Genomic DNA, 18,896 nt, shown 5'->3' on the forward strand with positions numbered 1-18,896 from the left:
TTAACATCAGAACAAGGCAAAATTCAGCTCTTTGACATCAGGAGGTTATCTTAGGACAAGGAGAAGGAGCTATGGTTATGCTCTGAGAGCTTGTATAAACTGGAGAAGGTTTGGGCTCATCTTAGGTAAAGAATGCAGGGCCATACAATGCATGTTCATAGCTAGAATATTATCCATTGACCTTGAGTCCAGGCTTCTACAGAGACACCTAGTGGATTTTTAGTGGGGTCTGAGAGGCACAGTAGCTGGGGGAAATAGTTCTCTGAAACCAAGCTGTAAATTTTCTGCCAGTTTCATCCTCATTAACCCTGTGGGGCACAATCTTAGTTCATATTGCCAAACAAGCTATATAGGCCCTTGTTCTCATAATGTTTCCTTGCCAGGGCTAGAGAATCCAGGCCACTGTGGAGCTCATCCTATAGCCTTACATGGGTGGGGAACCAAGCAGCAGTTTTACCCAGCTGTTCTCAGCCAGTGGCACACCTCCCCACCCCTAACCTCGGAGCTCAAACAGTTGCCTTTCCCCAAAATAGACCATAATAGCAGACCCCATCTGCCCATGGACATTACCAGTTGACACACCTGCAGACCCAAACTGAACTTACTGGTGAAGAACAGTCTCTGCCAAAGCAAAACAGTAAAGTCTGAGAGAGGAGGATCATTACTCACACATGCAGATACCAACATAAGCAATCAAGGCTTACAAAAAATCCAAGTAAATGTGATACTACCAAATGAAACTTAAAAAGCTCCAATAATTGTCTCTATAAATAAATGGAGATCTGTGTAGTACCAGACAGAGAATTCAGAATAATCCTCATATGGAAGGTTAGTGAACTACAGGAAGACACAGACAACTTCAAGAAATTATGGAAAACAGTTCATGAACAAAATGAGGTCAGCAAGGAAATGACCATCAAAACCAAAAAATCCTAGAATTGAAAAATACAATAACTGAACTGAAAAACTCAAAAGAGAGTTTCAAAAGTAGACTCCACATTGCAGAAGAAAGAATATATATGAAATTACCTAGAGGTGCAAAAAGAGTGGAAAAAAAAAAAAAAGAAAAAAGCCAATAAGAATTATGGGGCACAATGAAAAGAAACAATGTTCACATTATGGGAATTCTAGAAAGAGAAGAGAAGGTAAAGGGGACAGAACATATAATTTAAAACAATAAAGACTGAAAATGTTCCAAACCTGGGGAAAGAAGTGGACATCCAGATTCTTGAGGCCCAAAGGACCCCAAATTGGTTGAACACAAATAGGGATAAATTGAAATATATTGTAAGTAAGCTGTCAAAAGTCAAAAACAAAGAGTTTTAAGAACAGCAAGAGAAGAGACGTTCCATACAAGAGAACCCCAATAAGACTATCAGCAGATTTTTCAAGAGAAACTTTTCAAGCCAGAAGAGAATGGGACAGTATATTCAAAATATTGAAAGAAAATAGCTGTCAGCCAGGAATTCTGTACCTGGTGAAGCTGTCATTCAGAAACAAAAGAGAGATAAAGATGTTTCTGAACAAACAAAAGCTGAGGGAGTTCATTACCATCAGACCTGCTTTATAAGAAATGCTTAAGGGCGTTCTTTGAGTCGGAGTAAAAGAACAATTGACAACCTAAAAAAATTAAAAGGTAATATTACCTCATTGGTAATGGTAAATATATAGCCAAAGTTAGATTCTGCAATATGTTAATAGTGGCACATAACTCACAACTCTAGCTTAAAAGTTAAAAAAAGAACATAATAAAAATAGCCAAACCTACAATACTCTAGGTAACTAGTAACTAGTAACTAGTGTGTAACTAGTAACACAATATATTTTAAAAAGTCAGTTGTAACATCAATAACCTGAAATTGAGGGGGAAGAGAAATAAAAGTGTTAATTTTATGAAATCTATTGACATTATTATTGATTTAAAATAAAATGTTAGAAGTTTAAGATATTTTCTGTAAGCCTCATAGTAACTGCAGGGGAAAATCCTAGAGTAATTGCACAAAAGAACACAATAAAGAAGTCAAAGCATACTGATTCCAAAACATATCAAAACACACAAAAAAAAGACAGCAGGATAAGAAACAAGGAACAGTGGATCTACAAAACAACCAGAAAATAGAACAAAATGGCAATAGTATGCCTTATCAATAATTACTTTAAACATGGATGAAATATGTGAAGGAGATTAAGAGATACAGACTCCCAGTTTTAAAATAAAAAAGCCATGGTGATGAAAAGCACACCATAGGGTATATAGTCAATAATACTGTAATACATTTATTGTGATGAACATTTCCTAATGTATGTAATTGTTGAATCAACTGTTAAACACTTAAAACTAATTTAATATTCTATGTCAACTATACTTCAATTAATGTTTTTATTTTATTTATTTTTTTTTAATTTTTTTATTTTTTTCAGCATAACAGTATTCATTATTTTTGCACCACACCCAGTGCTCCATGCAATCCGTGCCCTCTACAATACCCACCACCTGGTGCCCACAACCTCCCACCCCCCACCCCTTCAAAATTCTCAGATCGTTTTTCAGAGTCCATAGTCTCTCATGGTTCACCTCCCCTTCCAATTTCCCTCAACTCCCTTCTCCTCTCCATCTCCCCTTGTCCTCCATGCTATTTGTTATGCTCCACAAATAAGTGAAACCATATGATAATTGACTCTCTCTGCTTGACTTATTTCACTCAGCATAATCTCTTCCAGTCCCGTCCATGTTGCTACAAAACTTGGGGATTCATCCTTTCTTTCTTTCTTTCTTTCTTTTTTTTTTACAGCTTTATAAACATATATTTTTATCCCCAGGGGTACAGGTCTGCGAATCGCCAGGTTTACACACTTCACAACACTCACCATAGCACATACCCTCCCCGATATCCATAACCCCACCCCCTCTCCCAACCCCCTCCCCCCATCAACCCTCAGTTTGTTTTGTGAGATTGAGTCACCTATGGTTTGTCTCCCTCCCAATACCATCTTGTTTCATTTACTCTTCTCCTACCCCCTCGACCACCCATGTTGCATCTCCTCTCCCTCAGATCAGGGATATCATATGATAGTTGTCTTTCTCCGATTGACTTATTTCGCTAAGCATGATACCCTCTAGTTCCATCCACGTCGTCGCAAATGGCAAGATTTCATTTCTTTTGATGGCTGCATAGTATTCCATTGTGTATATATACCACATCTTCTTTATCCATTCGTCTGTAGATGGACATCTAGGTTCTTTCCATAGTTTGGCTATTGTAGACATTGCTGCTATAAACATTCGGGTGCATGTGCCCTTCGGATCACTATGTTTGTATCTTTAGGGTAAATACCCAGCAGTGCAATTGCAGGGTCATAGGGTAGTTCTATTTTCAACATTTTGAGGAACCTCCATGCTGTTTTCCAGAGTGGTTGCACCAGCTTGCATTCCCACCAACAGTGTAGGAGGGTTCCCCTTTCTCCGCATCCTCGCCAGCATCTGTCATTTCCTGACTTGTTCATTTTAGCCATTCTGACTGGTGTGAGGTGATATCTCATGGTGGTTTTGATTTGTATTTCCCTGATGCCGAGTGATATGGAGCACTTTTCATGTGTCTGTTGGCCATCTGGATGTCTTCTTTGCAGAAATGTCTGTTCATGTCCTCTGTCCATTTCTTGATTGGATTATTTGTTCTTTGGGTGTTGAGTTTGCTAAGTTCTTTATAGATTTTGGACACTAGCCCTTTATCTGATATGTCATTTGCAAATATCTTCTCCCATTCTGTCAGTTGTCTTTTGGTTTTTTTAACTGTTTCCTTTGCTGTGCAAAAGCTTTTGATCTTGATAAAATCCCAAAAGTTCATTTTTGCCCTTGCTTCCCTTGCCTTTGGTGATGTTCCTAGGAAGATGTTGCTGCGGCTGACGTCGAAGAGGTTGCTGCCTGTGTTCTCCTCGAGGATTTTGATGGATTCCTTTCTCACATTGAGATCCTTCCTCCATTTTGAGTCTATTTTCGTGTGTGGTGTAAGGAAATGATCCAATTTCATTTTTCTGCATGTGGCTGTCCAATTTTCCCAACACCATTTATTGAAGAGGCTGTCTTTGTTCCATTGGACATTCTTTCCTGCTTTGTCGAAGATGAGTTGACCATAGAGTTGAGGGTCCATTTCTGGGCTCTCTATTCTGTTCCATTGATCTATGTGTCTGTTTTTGTGCCAGTACCACGCTGTCTTGATGATGACAGCTTTGTAATAGAGCTTGAAGTCCGGAATTGTGATGCCACCAACTTTGGCTTTCTTTTTCAATATTCCTTTGGCTATTCGAGGTCTTTTCTGGTTCCATATAAATTTTAGGATTATTTGTTCCATTTCTTTGAAAAAAATGGATGGTACTTTGATAGGAATTGCATTAAATGTGTAGATTGCTTTAGGTAGCATAGACATTTTCACAATATTTATTCTTCCAATCCAGGAGCATGGAACATTTTTCCATTTCTTTGTGTCTTCCTCAATGTCTTTCATGAGTACTTTATAGTTTTCTGAGTATAGATTCTTAGTCTCTTTGGTTAGGTTTATTCCTAGGTATCTTACAGTTTTGGGTGCAATTGTAAATGGGATGGACTCCTTAATTTCTCTTTCTTCTGTCTTGTTGTTGGTGTAGAGAAATGCAACTGATTTCTGTGCATTGATTTTATATCCTGACACTTGACTGAATTCCTGTACAAGTTCTAGCAGTTTTGGAGTGGAGTCTTTTGGGTTTTCCACATATAGTATCATATCATCTGCAAAGAGTGATAGTTTGACTTCTTCTTTGCTGATTTGGATGCCTTTAATTTCCTTTTGTTGTCTGATTGCTGAGGCTAGGACTTCTAGTACTATGTTGAATAGCAGTGGTGATAACGGACATCCCTGCCGTGTTCCTGACCTTAGCAGAAAAGCTTTCAGTTTTTCTCCATTGAGAATGATATTTGCGGTGGGTTTTTCATAGATGGCTTTGATAATATTGAGGTATGTGCCGTCTATCCCTACACTTTGAAGAGTTTTGATCAGGAAGGGATGCTGTACTTTGTCAAATGCTTTTTCAGCATCTATGGAGAGTATCATATGGTTCTTGTTCTTTCTTTTATTAATGTGTTGTATCACATTGATTGATTTGCGGATGTTGAACCAGCCTTGCAACCCTGGAATAAATCCCACTTGGTCGTGGTGAATAATCCTTTTAACGTACTGTTGAATCCTATTGGCTAGTATTTTGGCGAGAATTTTTGCATCTGTGTTCATCAAGGATATTGGTCTGTAGTTCTCTTTTTTGATGGGGTCCTTGTCTGGTTTTGGGATCAAGGTGATGCTGGCCTCATAAAATGAGTTTGGAAGTTTTCCTTCTATTGCTATTTTTTGGAACAGTTTCAGGAGAATAGGAATTAGTTCTTCTTTAAATGTTTGGTAGAATTCCCCCGGGAAGCCATCTGGCCCTGGGCTTTTGTTTGTTTGGAGATTTTTGATGACTGTTTCAATCTCCTTACTGGTTATGGGTCTGTTCAGGCTTTCTATTTCTTCCTGGTTCAGTTGTGGTAGTTTATATGTCTCTAGGAATGCATCCATTTCTTCCAGATTGTCAAATATGTTGGCGTAGAGTTGCTCATAGTATGTTCTTATAATTGTCTGTATTTCTTTGGTGTTCGTTGTGATCTCTCCTCTTTCATTCATGATTTTATTTATTTGGGTCCTCTCTCTTTTCTTTTTGATAAGTCTGGCCAGGGGTTTATCAATCTTATTAATTCTTTCAAAAACCAGCTCCTAGTTTCGTTGATTTGTTCTATTGTTTTTTTGGTTTCTATTTCATTGATTTCTGCTCTGATCTTTATGATTTCTCTTCTCCTGCTGGGTTTAGGGTTTCTTTCTTGTTCTTTCTCCAGCTCCTTTAGGTGTAGGGTTAGGTTGTGTACATGAGACCTTTCTTGTTTCTTGAGAAAGGCTTGTACCGCTATATATTTTCCTCTCAGGACTGCCTTTGTTGTGTCCCACAGATTCTGAACTGTTGTGTTTTCATTATCATTTGTTTCCATAAATTTTTTCAATTCTTCTTTGATTTCCTGGTTGACCCATTCATTCTTTAGAAGGATGCTGTTTAGTCTCCATGTATTTGGGTTCTTTCCAAATTTCCTCTTGTGATTGAGTTCTAGCTTTAGAGCATTGTGGTCTGAAAATATGCAGGGAATGATCCCAATCTTTTGATACTGGTTGAGACTTGATTTAGGACCAAGAATGTGATCTATTCTGGAGAATGTTCCATGTGCACTAGAGAAGAATGTGTATTCTGTTGCTTTGGGATGAAATGTTCTGAATATATCTGTGATGTCCATCTGGTCCAGTGTGTCATTTAAGGCCTTGATTTCCTTGTTGATCTTTTGCTTGGATGATCTGTCCATTTCAGTGAGGGGAGTGTTAAAATCCCCTACTATTATTGTATTCTTGTCGATGTGTTTCTTTGATTTTGTTATTAATTGGTTTATATAGTTGGCTGCTCCCACGTTAGGGGCATAGATATTTAAAATTGTTAGATCTTCTTGTTGGACAGTTCCTTTGAGTATGATATAGTGTCCCTCCTCATCTCTTATTATAATCTTTGGCTTAAAATCTAATTGATCTGATATAAGGATTGCCACTCCTGCTTTCTTCTGATGTCCATTAGCATGGTAAATTCTTTTCCACCCCCTCACTTTAAACCTGGAGGTGTCTTCGGGTGTAAGATGAGTTTCTTGTAGGCAACATATAGATGGTTTTGTTTTTTTATCCATTCTGATACCCTGTGTCTTTTGATTGGGGCATTTAGCCCATTAACATTCAGGGTAAGTATTGAGAGATATGAATTTAGTGCCATTGTATTGCCTGTAAGGTGACTGTTATTGTATATTGTCTCTGTTTCTTTCTGATCTACTACTTTTAGGGTCTCTCTTTGCTTAGAGGACCCCTTTCAATATTTCCTATAGAGCTGGTTTGGTATTTGCAAATTCTTTTAGTTTTTGTTTGTCCTGGAAGCTTTTAATCTCTCCGTCTATTTTCAATGATAGCCTAGCTGGATATAGTATTCTTGGCTGCATGTTTTTCTCATTTAGTACTCTGAATATATCATGCCAGCTCTTTCTGGCCTGCCAGGTCTCTGTGGATAAGTCTGCTGCCAATCTAATATTTTTACCATTGTACGTTACAGACTTCTTTTCCCGGGCGGCTTTCAGGATCTTTTCTTTGTCACTAAGACTTGTAAATTTTACTATTAGGTGACGGGGTGTGGACCTATTCTTATTGATTTTGAGGGGGGTTCTCTGAACCTCCGGAATGTTGATGCTTGTTCCCTTTGCCATATTGGGGAAATTCTCTCCAATAATTCTCTCCAATATACCTTCTGCTCCCCTCTCTGTTTCCTCTTCTTCTGGAATCCCAATTATTCTAATGTTGTTTCGTCTTATGTTGTCACTTATCTCTCGAATTCTGCCCTCGTGGTCCAGTAGCTGTTTGTCCCTCTTTTGCTCAGCTTCTTTATTCTCTGTCATTTGGTCTTCTATATCGCTAATTCTTTCTTCTGCCTCATTTATCCTAGCAGTGAGAGCCTCCATTTTTGATTGCACCTCATTAATAGCTTTTTTGATTTCAACTTGGTTAGATTTTAGTTCTTTTATTTCTCCAGAAAGGGCTTTTATATCTCCCGAGAGGGTTGCTTTAATATCTTCCATGCCTTTTTCAAGCCCGGCTAGAACCTTGAGAATCATCATTCTGAACTCTATATCTGACATATTACCAATGTCTGTATTGATTAGGTCCCTAGCCTTTGGTATTGCCTCTTGTTCTTTTTTTTGTTGTGAATTTTTCCGCCTTGTCATTTTGTCCAGATAAGAGTTTATGAAGGAGCAAGTAAAATACTAAAAGGGTGGCAACAACCCCAGGAAAATATGCTTTAGCCAAATCAGAAGAGATCCTGAATTGTGAGGGGGGAGAAAGGGGATAAAAAGGGGTTCAGAAAGAAAGAAAAAAAAAAACTATTAAAAAAAAGAAAGCCGATAAAGAAAAAATATAAAAAGAGGAAAAAATATATATATATTAGATAAACTATTTAAAAAACGTTAAAAAAAGAAAACGGTAAAAGTTAAAAAAATTTAGCAGAAGAAGAGAAAAAGAAAAAAAATTGAAAAAGAAAAAAATATTAAATTAACTGCAAGGCTAAAAAATCATGGGGAGAAAGACATGAGTTCCGTGCTTTGCTTTCTTCTCCTCTGGAATTCCGCCGTTCTCCTTGGTAGGTGAACTTAGTCCTGGCTGGGTTTCCCGTAGATCTTCTGGGGGAGGGGCCCGTTGTAGTGATTCTCAAGCGTCTTTGCCCCAGGCGGAGTTGCACCGCCCTTACCCGGGGCCGCGCTGAGTCATCCGCTCGGGTTCGCTTTCGGGAGCTTTTGTTCCCTGAGCGCTTTCCGTAGAGTCCGGAGGACGGGAATAAAGATGGCGGCCTCCCGGTCTCCGGCCCGGAGGAGCCGAGAGCCCGGGGCCCCACTCCTCAGTGCGCCCTCAGAGAACAGCGCCAAATGACTCCCGTCACCCTGGCCTCTGGCCGCGCTCCGAGCTGACCGAGCCTGCGACCGGTTCAAGGCAACCCTGAGCTGAGAGTCACTCCTCGGCTCTGTCTCTGCAGCCGGCTTCCCCGTTCTAATACCGGTAAGCTCTGCGACACTGAGACACCCCCGATCCTTCTGCGACCCTGCGGGACCTGAGGCCGCGCTTACCCCGCCTGGGCTTCACCCCAGTTAAGCCTCTGGAGCCATGTCCCTCAGCGGAACAGACTTTTAAAAGTCCTGATTTTGCTCCGTTGCTCCGCCGCTCGCCGGGAGCCGGCCCCTCCCCCCGCGGTCTATCTTCCCGTCGCTTTGGATTCACTTCTCCGCCAGTCCTACCTTGCAGAAAGTGGTTGATTTTCTGTTTCTGGAATTGCTGTTCTTCTTCTCTTCAATCTCCCGTTGGATTTGTAGGTGTTTGCAATCTTTAGATAAGCTATTTAGCTGATCTCCCGCTACCCGAAGTAGTCTCAGCCTGCTACTTCTCCGCCATCTTGACTCCTCCCAATGTTTTTATTTTAAAAAATAAATATAATGGATTAAGTTATCTAATTAAAATACATAGAATGGCTAAATGAAAAAAAAGAAAAAGGAACCAACAATATTCTGCCTAACAGAGATTCACTTTACCTTTAAAGACATACATAGACTGAGAGTGAAATAATGGAAAGAAATATTTTAAGCAAATGGTAACCATACAAAAGCAGGAGTAGTTATATCAGACAAAATAGACTTTAAACTGAAAATGGCAAAAAGGAGACAAAGAAGGTCACTATATAATGATAAGGTGGTCAATAAATCAAGAGGATAAAATAATTATAAATCCTTATGTGTCCATCCTTAGATTACCTAAATATATAAAGCAAAAACTAACAGAGCTAAAAGGAGAAATAAATGGTAATTCAATAATAGTTGAGGGCTTTAAATACCCCACTTTTAAAAATAGGTAGATCTTGCAGACAGAATCAATAGGCAAAGAACAGACTTGAACAATGCTATAGACCAAATGGATGTAACAGATGTATATAGAACATTCTATCCAACAACAACAGAATACACATTCTTCTCAAGTGCACATGGAACATTTTCTAGGATAGACCATACATTAGACCACATATAAGTTACAAATTCAAGAAGATTAAAGTCATACCAATTATCTTCTTTGACCTCAATGGCATGAAACTAGAAATTAATGATAAGAAGAAACCTGGAAAATTCATGAACACATGGAAATTAAACAACACTGTCCTGAAAAATGAGTGAATCAAAGAAGAAATTAATGGGGGGAAATAAAAAGTTTTCTTCAGATAAATGAAAATGGAAACAACATATCACGCTCTGCAGGATGCAGCACAAGCAGTTCTAAAGGAAATAAACAATAAATAATAAACATCTGCATTAAGAACCAAGAAAGATACCAAATAAACAACCTAATTCTATAACTTAAGGGACTATAAAAAGAACAAACTTGGTCCAAAATTAGCAGAATGGAAGAAATAATGAAGATTGGAGAAGAAATAAATGAAATAGAGAACAGAAAAAAATAATAGAAAAGGTTAACCAAAGTAAGAGTTGCTCCTTCGGAAAGATATAAATAAAATTGACAAACACAGTATCTAGACCAAGGGAAAAAGAGAAAAGACCAAATCAACAAAATTATAAGTGCAAAAGGAGATGTTAAAACTGACATCACAGGGGCGCCTGGGTGACTCAGTCGATTAAGCGTCTGCCTTCAGCTCAGGTCATGATCCTCAGGTCCTGGGATCAAACCCCACATTTAGCCCCACAGCAAGCTCCCTGCTTAGCAATGAGTCTGCTTCTCCCTCTCCTTCTGCCTCCTGCTCCATGTGCTTGTACTCTCTCTGTCAAATAAATAGTTTTTTTTTTAAAGATCTAATGAGTGATTCAGTAAAGTTGCAAGATACAAAATTAACTATACAAAAATCAGTAGCATATTCTATACACTAACAATGAATTTTCTGAAAAAGAAATAATCCCATTTATAATAGTGTGAAAAATAATAAAATACCATATATAGATTCACTGCAATCCTTATCAAGATTCCAATGGCAATTGTTAGAGATGGAAAAAACTCCTAAAATGTATATAGAACCACAAAAGACCCCAAATAGTCAAAGAAACCTTGAGAAAGAAGAAAGTGGGAAGCATCACACTTCCTGATTTCAAGCTATACTATAAAGCTATGTTCATTGAAACAGTATGGTACTAGCACATGTGCGTGCGCACACACACACACACACACACACACGCACACACAGAAAAATAGAACAATGGGACAGAATGCAGAGCCCAGAAATAAGCCCAAGAATATACAGTTAACTAATATTTGAGACGGAAGCCAAGAATACTCAGTGAAGAAAGGACAGTCTCTTCAATAAATGGTGCTGTGATAATTGGAAATTCACACATAAAATAATGTGTGAACCTATATTTTATACTATTTACAAAAATTAACTTGAAATGGATTAAAACTTAAATGTAAGTCCTGAAAACATGAAACCCTTAGAAGAAAACATAGGAATAAAGCTTCTTAACTTGGGCTCTGGTAACAATTACTTGGATATGATATCTAAAGTACAAGAAACAAAATAAAAAGGAAGTGTGACTATGTCAGGCTAAAAAAGATGCTGCCCAGCAAAGGAACCATCAACAAAGTGAAAAAACAACCCATGGAATGGGAAAAATTGCAAATTATTTATCTGATAAGAGGTTAATATCCAAAACATATAAAGAACTCATACAACTCAATAGAAACAACACAACCCAATTTTTAAAAATGAAACAAAGGATCTGAATAGACATTTTCCAGAGAATATATACATAAGACCAACAGGTACATGAAATGATGCTCAAGATCACTAATGATTAGGGACATGCAAATTAACACCATGATGAGATATTACGTGAGGTCTGTTAGATGGCCATCATAAAAAATATAAGAGACAACAAATGTTGGCGTGGGTGTGGAGAAAATGGAAACTTTATGTACTGTTGGTAGAATTATCTATTGGGTCTAGCCACAATGGAAAACAGTATGGAGAATCTTCAAAAAACTAAATTGAGAACTATCTTTTCATTCATTTATGAATTTCAAATAAGTATTTTTTTGATTTATAATTTCAACAACTTCTTGTTAAATTTTTAAGTGTAAAACTAATATGTGGTCACTTTAAAAATCTGAGAAATCTGCAAACATAAAATAATGAAAAGAACTCAATTTTGTCACTACTTAAGGATAGCAATTTTAATATTTAGTTCAGTTATTTCTCCTAAACACACAGCAGAGGCCTTACCACTTTTTAAATCTGCTATTATGTGCACTTTCCCGCTCTTATTAAATAGTCTTTGGAAATTTGAGTCTTAATAATAATGGCAGTTGGTCTTGAAGCCTACATTAATTTTTTAATTTTACAAAGCTTAGTAGCATCCATTAGTCATTTTCTCTCAAATCCAGCATTAAGGAAAAAGGGGTCAGGGTGATCTGAGAAGGCTGAAGAGGTAGATGCTGAAGTGTCTGAATAGGGCCAGCAGGGGTTGCTGTCATGGATGAGACTAACACATTCCTGGTGTCTCTGACCTTGGACTCACTTAACATTATAATCTGGATTTTATTAAAGAAATTTCGCATTTTTCCTTTGCAAGAGTTACCCCCTACCATAACAAATATTTTTAAAAAAAATTTTTTAAGTTGGAAAAGCAACTTTTTCTCAAAAGAAATTTATAGTTCAAATTTACACCAAGTTCTCACTAACTGGAGCAAGCCGGGTTTTCACTAAAGCTTTGTCTTTCCTCTGTAAAACATTAGTCACTCCCTTGGAAGAAGCACTTTTTTATAGGCAGTGGGGTAAAACAGCCACAGATGTGCATGTAATGTGATGGCCTTAGAATGTACCTGCAAAACATTTTTTTTTTTTTAATTTAGAGAGAAAAAAGATGAAAGAAAAAAGACTGAATTGGGATGCTAAAATAACAGTGATTCACTAGTAAGGAAACGATAAGTTTTTGATCCATTCAAATAGTATTTTCTTTTTCCCTTTTCTTTATTCTTGGGAACTTCTTGAGGATGTGCCAAGTCATTTTCATTGCACAATTTTTAAAGGTATTCACCATTCCCATGTGTAACTGGTTGCCTTTTTATTGTGCAGGACTGTAGTGACGCCTGTGGCCAAAGAGTTTGATCCAGACATGGTCCTAGTTTCCGCTGGATTTGATGCATTAGAAGGCCATGCCCCTCCTCTGGGGGGTTACAAAGTGACAGCAAAATGTGAGTATATCTTTTAGAAATTTATGAGATGCTAAGACGTAATAATCTCTTTTAGGTCTTTAAAATAGATAGCACCTTTTACATGTGTCCAGTAAACTTAGGTAAGGCTTTTTGAAAATAATTCAGATTGTGTTTATTGCTTTGTCAGATTCATCTCTCTGTAAGGATGTTTGCCCTTAAGAAAAACAAAGTTAAATTGTTTCCTTTGGTAGACTTGATGGGAGCATTTCAGAACCCTTATGTTTTTCAGGAGTCCCATTTTGCTATTTAAAGGCAGAGTGATAGGACTTCTGTTTAAAATATGTTAAATGACTTCAGAGGTCATGAGTCTAGAAAAGCTCCTGGGCTTTTCGAAAAGAGAATGGAAGTCACTGTTTTTATTCCATTGTACATATGGTAAAAAATAGCTCTTTCCTAATATATGCTATAGTCTTCTAGGTTTGAATATAAAAGTGTAGTTCCCCTTGCTCAGAAGCTCTGTACATGCCCATAGACAATGCTCAGGTTCTCTACTCCTCTTCTGTTGTGTTGCAAAGGTTAAAGTTTTGGCTCTGTTCTTTAACAGCTAGACACTAGATGAAAACAAATGAATTTTATGTTATACTGCATTTGAATAAAGTGACCTAATGGAATCTGGCTAGAAAGAGGCTTTCTTCAAAAATAATTCCCATGTTCTCTGAGTGTGAAAATAAGGCATATGTATAGCCCATGTACACAAATGTATGCTGGTACTCTGGATATATATAAAAAAGAAGGCAGAAAGCAGAATTGCACAAAGAATCCGTTATTGTGTATTTTAGTGGGGGTTGGAAACAAATCAAAACAACCCAAATAGTTTTAACTGAGAGAGATGAGTTTAGAGCAAGTGTGTTTTATTAATTTGAAAAGAACCAAAGAACCAGCATCATGCCAACCTTTGTTTTTAGTTGGCTTCTCATATGAGAGAGTTTTCTACACTCTAATTGTTCCAGTAACATTGTTAGGTAGTAACTATTTTTAACTTCTATTATTTACCCATGGTTTTTGGTGCCTTGTCGTCTATTGAAAACACATTGAAAGAGGCAACTCCACAAACACAAAACATAATAATTCACAAGTTTGTAAAATTGAATAGAGAGGTGTTTGGTTTTATCAGATGTCTTTATGATCCCTTTTCTTTCTTCATGGAATTCCACTCCACTTTAGTGGGAAGTCAGTCTTCCCACTGCATCCTAATTAGCATCAAGACTGGTGACAAGTTTAGTCTAAATAAAGAGAAAAGAAGACCTTATACTTCAAGTTGATATATACCCAAACAATGGAAAACACATGGAGCAAAGACAGAAATCTAGAAAAGGTGTTCCTTGCCATTAAATACAAGACTCTCCCTCGAGAAGGAGGACTGTCTATATTTGGGTGTTTCTTCCTGCCAAGGAGGCAAGGTGTAATGAGTCCATTTCTCATAACTAGCTGGAAGGAACTAATCTTTTTGTTTGCTTGTTTGTTCATTTTTTGCCAAGTGGAGTTCAAATATCAAATGTCATCTTGGAAAATAGAATAGAAAGTAGTAATAGTGTGGTTTCTTTTAGTCATAGACCTAAGGTACATGGTTTCTACTCCTTTTATCTTCAGTACAATGCACTGAGACCTTTATTATGTTGTGTTTCTTTATCCATTTGGGGGTAAGCTCTTCATTGTTCCAGCTAAGTTTGTCTATCATCTCTTCAATCCCTCACCCCTCCTTATCTGTTTTTCCTTCTTGTGTCTTTTCTACTCAACAGACCATGTTTCCTTACAAGGTGATTTGTTTCCTAAGAAAAATAGACAGACATAAATTTTAACTGATTTAATAATTGTCCCTCTCTGAGTACTTACAGTTTAGGAAAAAGATACACGATGAGGAAAGGAAATCCTAGAACTCAAGAGATGGTAGTAGAGACTACCTAAAACAGTTCACATATTGCATAGATGAGAAAGCTAATTCATTTTACTATCTGAAATAATTGGGGTTAAGATAAAAATATTTATTCTGAATTCATATTTAGATAAAATTGTATGAGGCTTTCACTGGATTTTTTCCACTAAAGAGAAAAATGTTTTGTAAAGTGCTTGAGAACAGAGTAGTTGGATGCAGACCCTTAACTCCCCAGGTGCAGGCTGTGATAGACACTGACTAGTCCCATGATACTTAAATGAAAAACCACAGAGCATAATCTCTGGGCCGCTGTTTGCACGTATCATCTCATGGAGGCCTGAGTTTACCAGCCATATTTTCTAGAGATGCTGCCATAACTAGGTAGAGGTTAGGATTACTAGACAGCTGTATAGTTGCTCCCCAAATTGCTCACCCCTGGGTCTTTTTGTTCTTTTTCTAACCATGTAGCAGATGCATTTATGTTGCTTTGGTCTGAAAGTTCTCCATAAGCAATTACTAGTGGACCTTCACTGTCTGTGCTGGAAGTCATTCTCCATTTCCGAGGAGTCTCAAAATGAAGCTAGAATTGGGCTAATTACTACAGTAAAACATAGGTAGAAATTACGGAAACAAATTCATAACCTAATGTTTTCCCATTTCACCTAAACTCACCCTTGCTCCAGTAGAATGTCTAAGGATTTTAGAGAGTGGTTTTTACATACTGTGTCACAGATGCTAAAATTTTATGGTCTTAGCACATCAAATCTTTTAAAATAATTTTAATAGTCCTAAAAGTAAAAGGTAAATTAAGTCAAAACAACTAGTGTTTTCACTTATATTTGTATTTAGATATCTAATTCGTTATCTGATTTTTTTTGAAGACTTGTTTGATGCTATGACAAAAATTTCAGTGCAGCCATAGAGGTGATTTAAAGTCGATTCTTGGCTAGTACTATTTTTCTTCCTTCCTCTCTTCTCCCCTCCTTTCTTTACATATTAAATATTCTCTACAACAAAAATATTCATATTTGTTTGTGCCAAAGTTTGAAATAGTCTGAATTCATTATTTAAAATCTGTTTTTTCAATTAACCACCAGGACTAAGGCCCACACTGAAAGGAGTAAGTATCTTTATGTCCTACCCTAAATACTACATCAAGCTTTACCATGAAATTATCAGCGTATCCTTTAAAAATATTCTCATTCAGATCTAGATATCTTTAGGTTACAGTTTAAGAAGGTTAACATGACAATTAAGTGCCATGTTCCAACAATAAAATGAAACAAAATTGAATCATCATATTGCAGCAACCCTGGTCTTATGGTGTTGTCAACATTTAAAAAAATTGTTTCTTCAGTTCATGTTAATTTGCAGAAAAATGTATGTTTTCTTCCTTTTCAAGACATATGTTCTCTCCTTTCATTGGCTTCATATAGTATTAATATGCAAATTTCTTTTATCATGTGAATAATAATTTTCCTTCTTTAGAATAATTCAGAAGTCACTGTGAGGTGATACCCATGTCTGATTTTTAAAAATGATCTTTTTTCAGAGGGTATTTTTATAGTTTTTGAGATAGTAACTACTTCCCTCAGCAAATAAATAAATGTTATTTGGACAAGTAAAAAACACCCATTAGTTGGTGAAAAAAATCAAATAACATATCTTAGTCTTGAATTACCATCTTCTTTTTGATAAAATGTTTTATCCTTTTTAGTTATCCTCTTATTCCTTTTATCCCACCATGAATGTCTGTCTGACAAGGAAAGAGCACTCTTGTGAAGTAGGTACCTATAGAAATGAATTCGTTCTTAGCTTTGTGTTTTTCCTGAGGAAGTACAAAAATTCCTTGTTTAGTCAATCCTCCAAAAATAAGTCTCTAAAAAGTTGAGTGTTGAGCCAGTCAACAAATAGTTCCAACAAATTAACTTGATAGGTATATCAGGTTATGTTGGTCTACTTCATCAGCTTATGATGGATATATGTGCTTCAACTCCCTGTGTATACAGAGTGTGTGGTTCAAGATGTCCTCTGTCGGCACATTTTATTTGTCCATAGAGTTGAAGGCAGATGGAGCCAGAATTAATTACATTTTGGTGAAGTTGACTTTTTTTTTTTCTCTCACTGATGATTCTAGCCCTCTCTTAATATGTCCATAGCTATCCTCTGTCTCTAATTTTCTCTGCTAGAAAGAACCTGATCACATTCACTTGTATGTTGTATTCATTACCTAATTATACACTTTTTAAAATGAGTGTATTTCAGCTAATGTGATAGTTCTGTTTAGCAGTTGCATCTTTTATTATTTATCTGTAATTGTGGAATCAATGCTTTATCTTTTCATGATAGAATTTCAGACCATAGCAAACAGGCATGGAGAAAAGGAGTGTCTGGAAGACATTTACCAAATGCCATTTCATGAAAGATCAACCTTAAGCTGAAGGGTTTCAGTTCTTTTAGATTAGGATGGAAACTGGGGGAATATTATGCACAGTTGATTAACCAGAGTATCTTCCCATCCAGCTACCATCAGATTAACCTCTCTCATACGTTTCTGTTCTGTGTCATCAGAGCTGGATCACTGCCTGGCACATTTTCTAAATAACTCCTTTTTTAAAATGAATAAAGCTAGATGAACTCATTGTCTTTTAAGCAAGTCAGAGGCTTTCTTCTGTATTTGATGCTACTCGAATTGGGTTTTAGGACTTTCTTTTTTGTAATTACTGCCACTTCTTTCCAAGGTTTATTATTCTTATCTCCTATAATATTTTAATTATCACAAACCTGTGTTTCTGACAGTGGTCACATGTGCAACATTTCCTTTTAATAGAAATAGTATTAAAAAGAATATAAATATTAAAGGGGGAAGTCATGGTTTCGTTGAAGCAATGGGTTTTGGACAAAAACACTGAATTCCTGCTGCTAATACCTACTAGAATCTAGATGGTAAGGTAACTCATTTCATTTGTGTTCAGGAAAGCAGTACAGTGGAAGAGTGAATCCTTTAAATAATAAACTTGAAATAAAGATGAAAAATTAGAGGAGAGTACAAAATAACTCATTTTGGTGCCAGAAGATCTATGTTCAAGTCTCAACTTTGTCCCTTACTAATTTTGTAATCAAATTAGTTTCCTAATCAGAAAAAAAAAATGGGGGAGAGTAGAGAGATAAAAATTATACCTGCAACGTAAGGAATAAGTGATGAGGCATTGTGAGTTGAAAGTTTTAAATTATATTGGTGATATTGTTTCAACAATTCTAAACATTCACCAAAGGTCTTAGGTAATGTATTTGAACACAAAATATACAACACAAATACTGTAACTTGTTGGAAAATGTTTGAGATTCTTATTTGAACAAAATGGGATGGGGGGCACCTGGGTGGCTCAGTGGGTTAAGCCTCTGCCTTCGGCTCAGGTCATGATCCCAGAGTCCTGGGATCGAGCCCCGCATCAGGCTCTCTGCTCAGCATGGAGCCTGCTTCCCCTCTCTCTCTCTGCCTGCTTCTCTGCCTACTTGTGATCTCTGTCTGTCAAATAAATAAATAAATAAAATCTTTGAACAAAAAGGGAGGAGGATAGCCAGATATCCTAGGAAGCTGCAAGATTCTAGGTAAATAGTTGTGGGTGGTCCCTTCAATCAAAAGTCAGGTTGGTAAGAAACATCTTATTTCCATATCCGTATGCATTCCTTTATTATAATAAATCTGGGGTTGACTGGAACAAATGGCAATGCTTTTAAAAGAAAATAACATGTTATTAATTTGTGATGAGGATAACTCACGTTCTCCCTGCCTAAAAGCTGTGCTTTTTGTTTTGGTATATTGAGGTGTGCTTGGATTGTGACATTATTAATACTCTGATCCAGAATAAGTTGTCCAGTGATGCATTTTAAGCAATTGAACTATCTAAAATACAGTTGAAAATCAGAAAATAAACCACTTTTGAAATGCAAAAATATATGCAGAAAGCCCATTTATAAATATGTAGACCCACCTTCTTGTTCTTATTAAGATTGTGCTTAATTTTTTACATATATAACTAGTGTACTAAATTGTCTGATTTTACAACCTGGAGCAGATTTAAGGAACTGTTTGGTAGTAGAGGTAGATGAATGCATGGTAGACATCTCTGAGA

The 18,896-nt window shown here is 36.8% G+C and overlaps 1 protein-coding gene across 1 annotated transcript in view; it reads left to right on the forward strand.

Moving 5' to 3' along the window:
- HDAC9 (histone deacetylase 9) overlaps positions 1 to 18,896 on the forward strand; it is a 938,635-nt gene that overhangs the window by 792,086 nt on the left and 127,653 nt on the right. The window contains exon 23 of the mRNA XM_047696020.1: positions 12,748 to 12,866. Coding sequence (XP_047551976.1) covers positions 12,748 to 12,866 — 119 coding nt within the window. The remainder of the gene's footprint in view (positions 1 to 12,747; positions 12,867 to 18,896) is intronic.

Source organism: Lutra lutra, chromosome 11 (assembly GCF_902655055.1).
Source record: "Lutra lutra chromosome 11, mLutLut1.2, whole genome shotgun sequence".
In the NCBI taxonomy this organism is placed as follows: domain Eukaryota; kingdom Metazoa; phylum Chordata; class Mammalia; order Carnivora; family Mustelidae; genus Lutra; species Lutra lutra.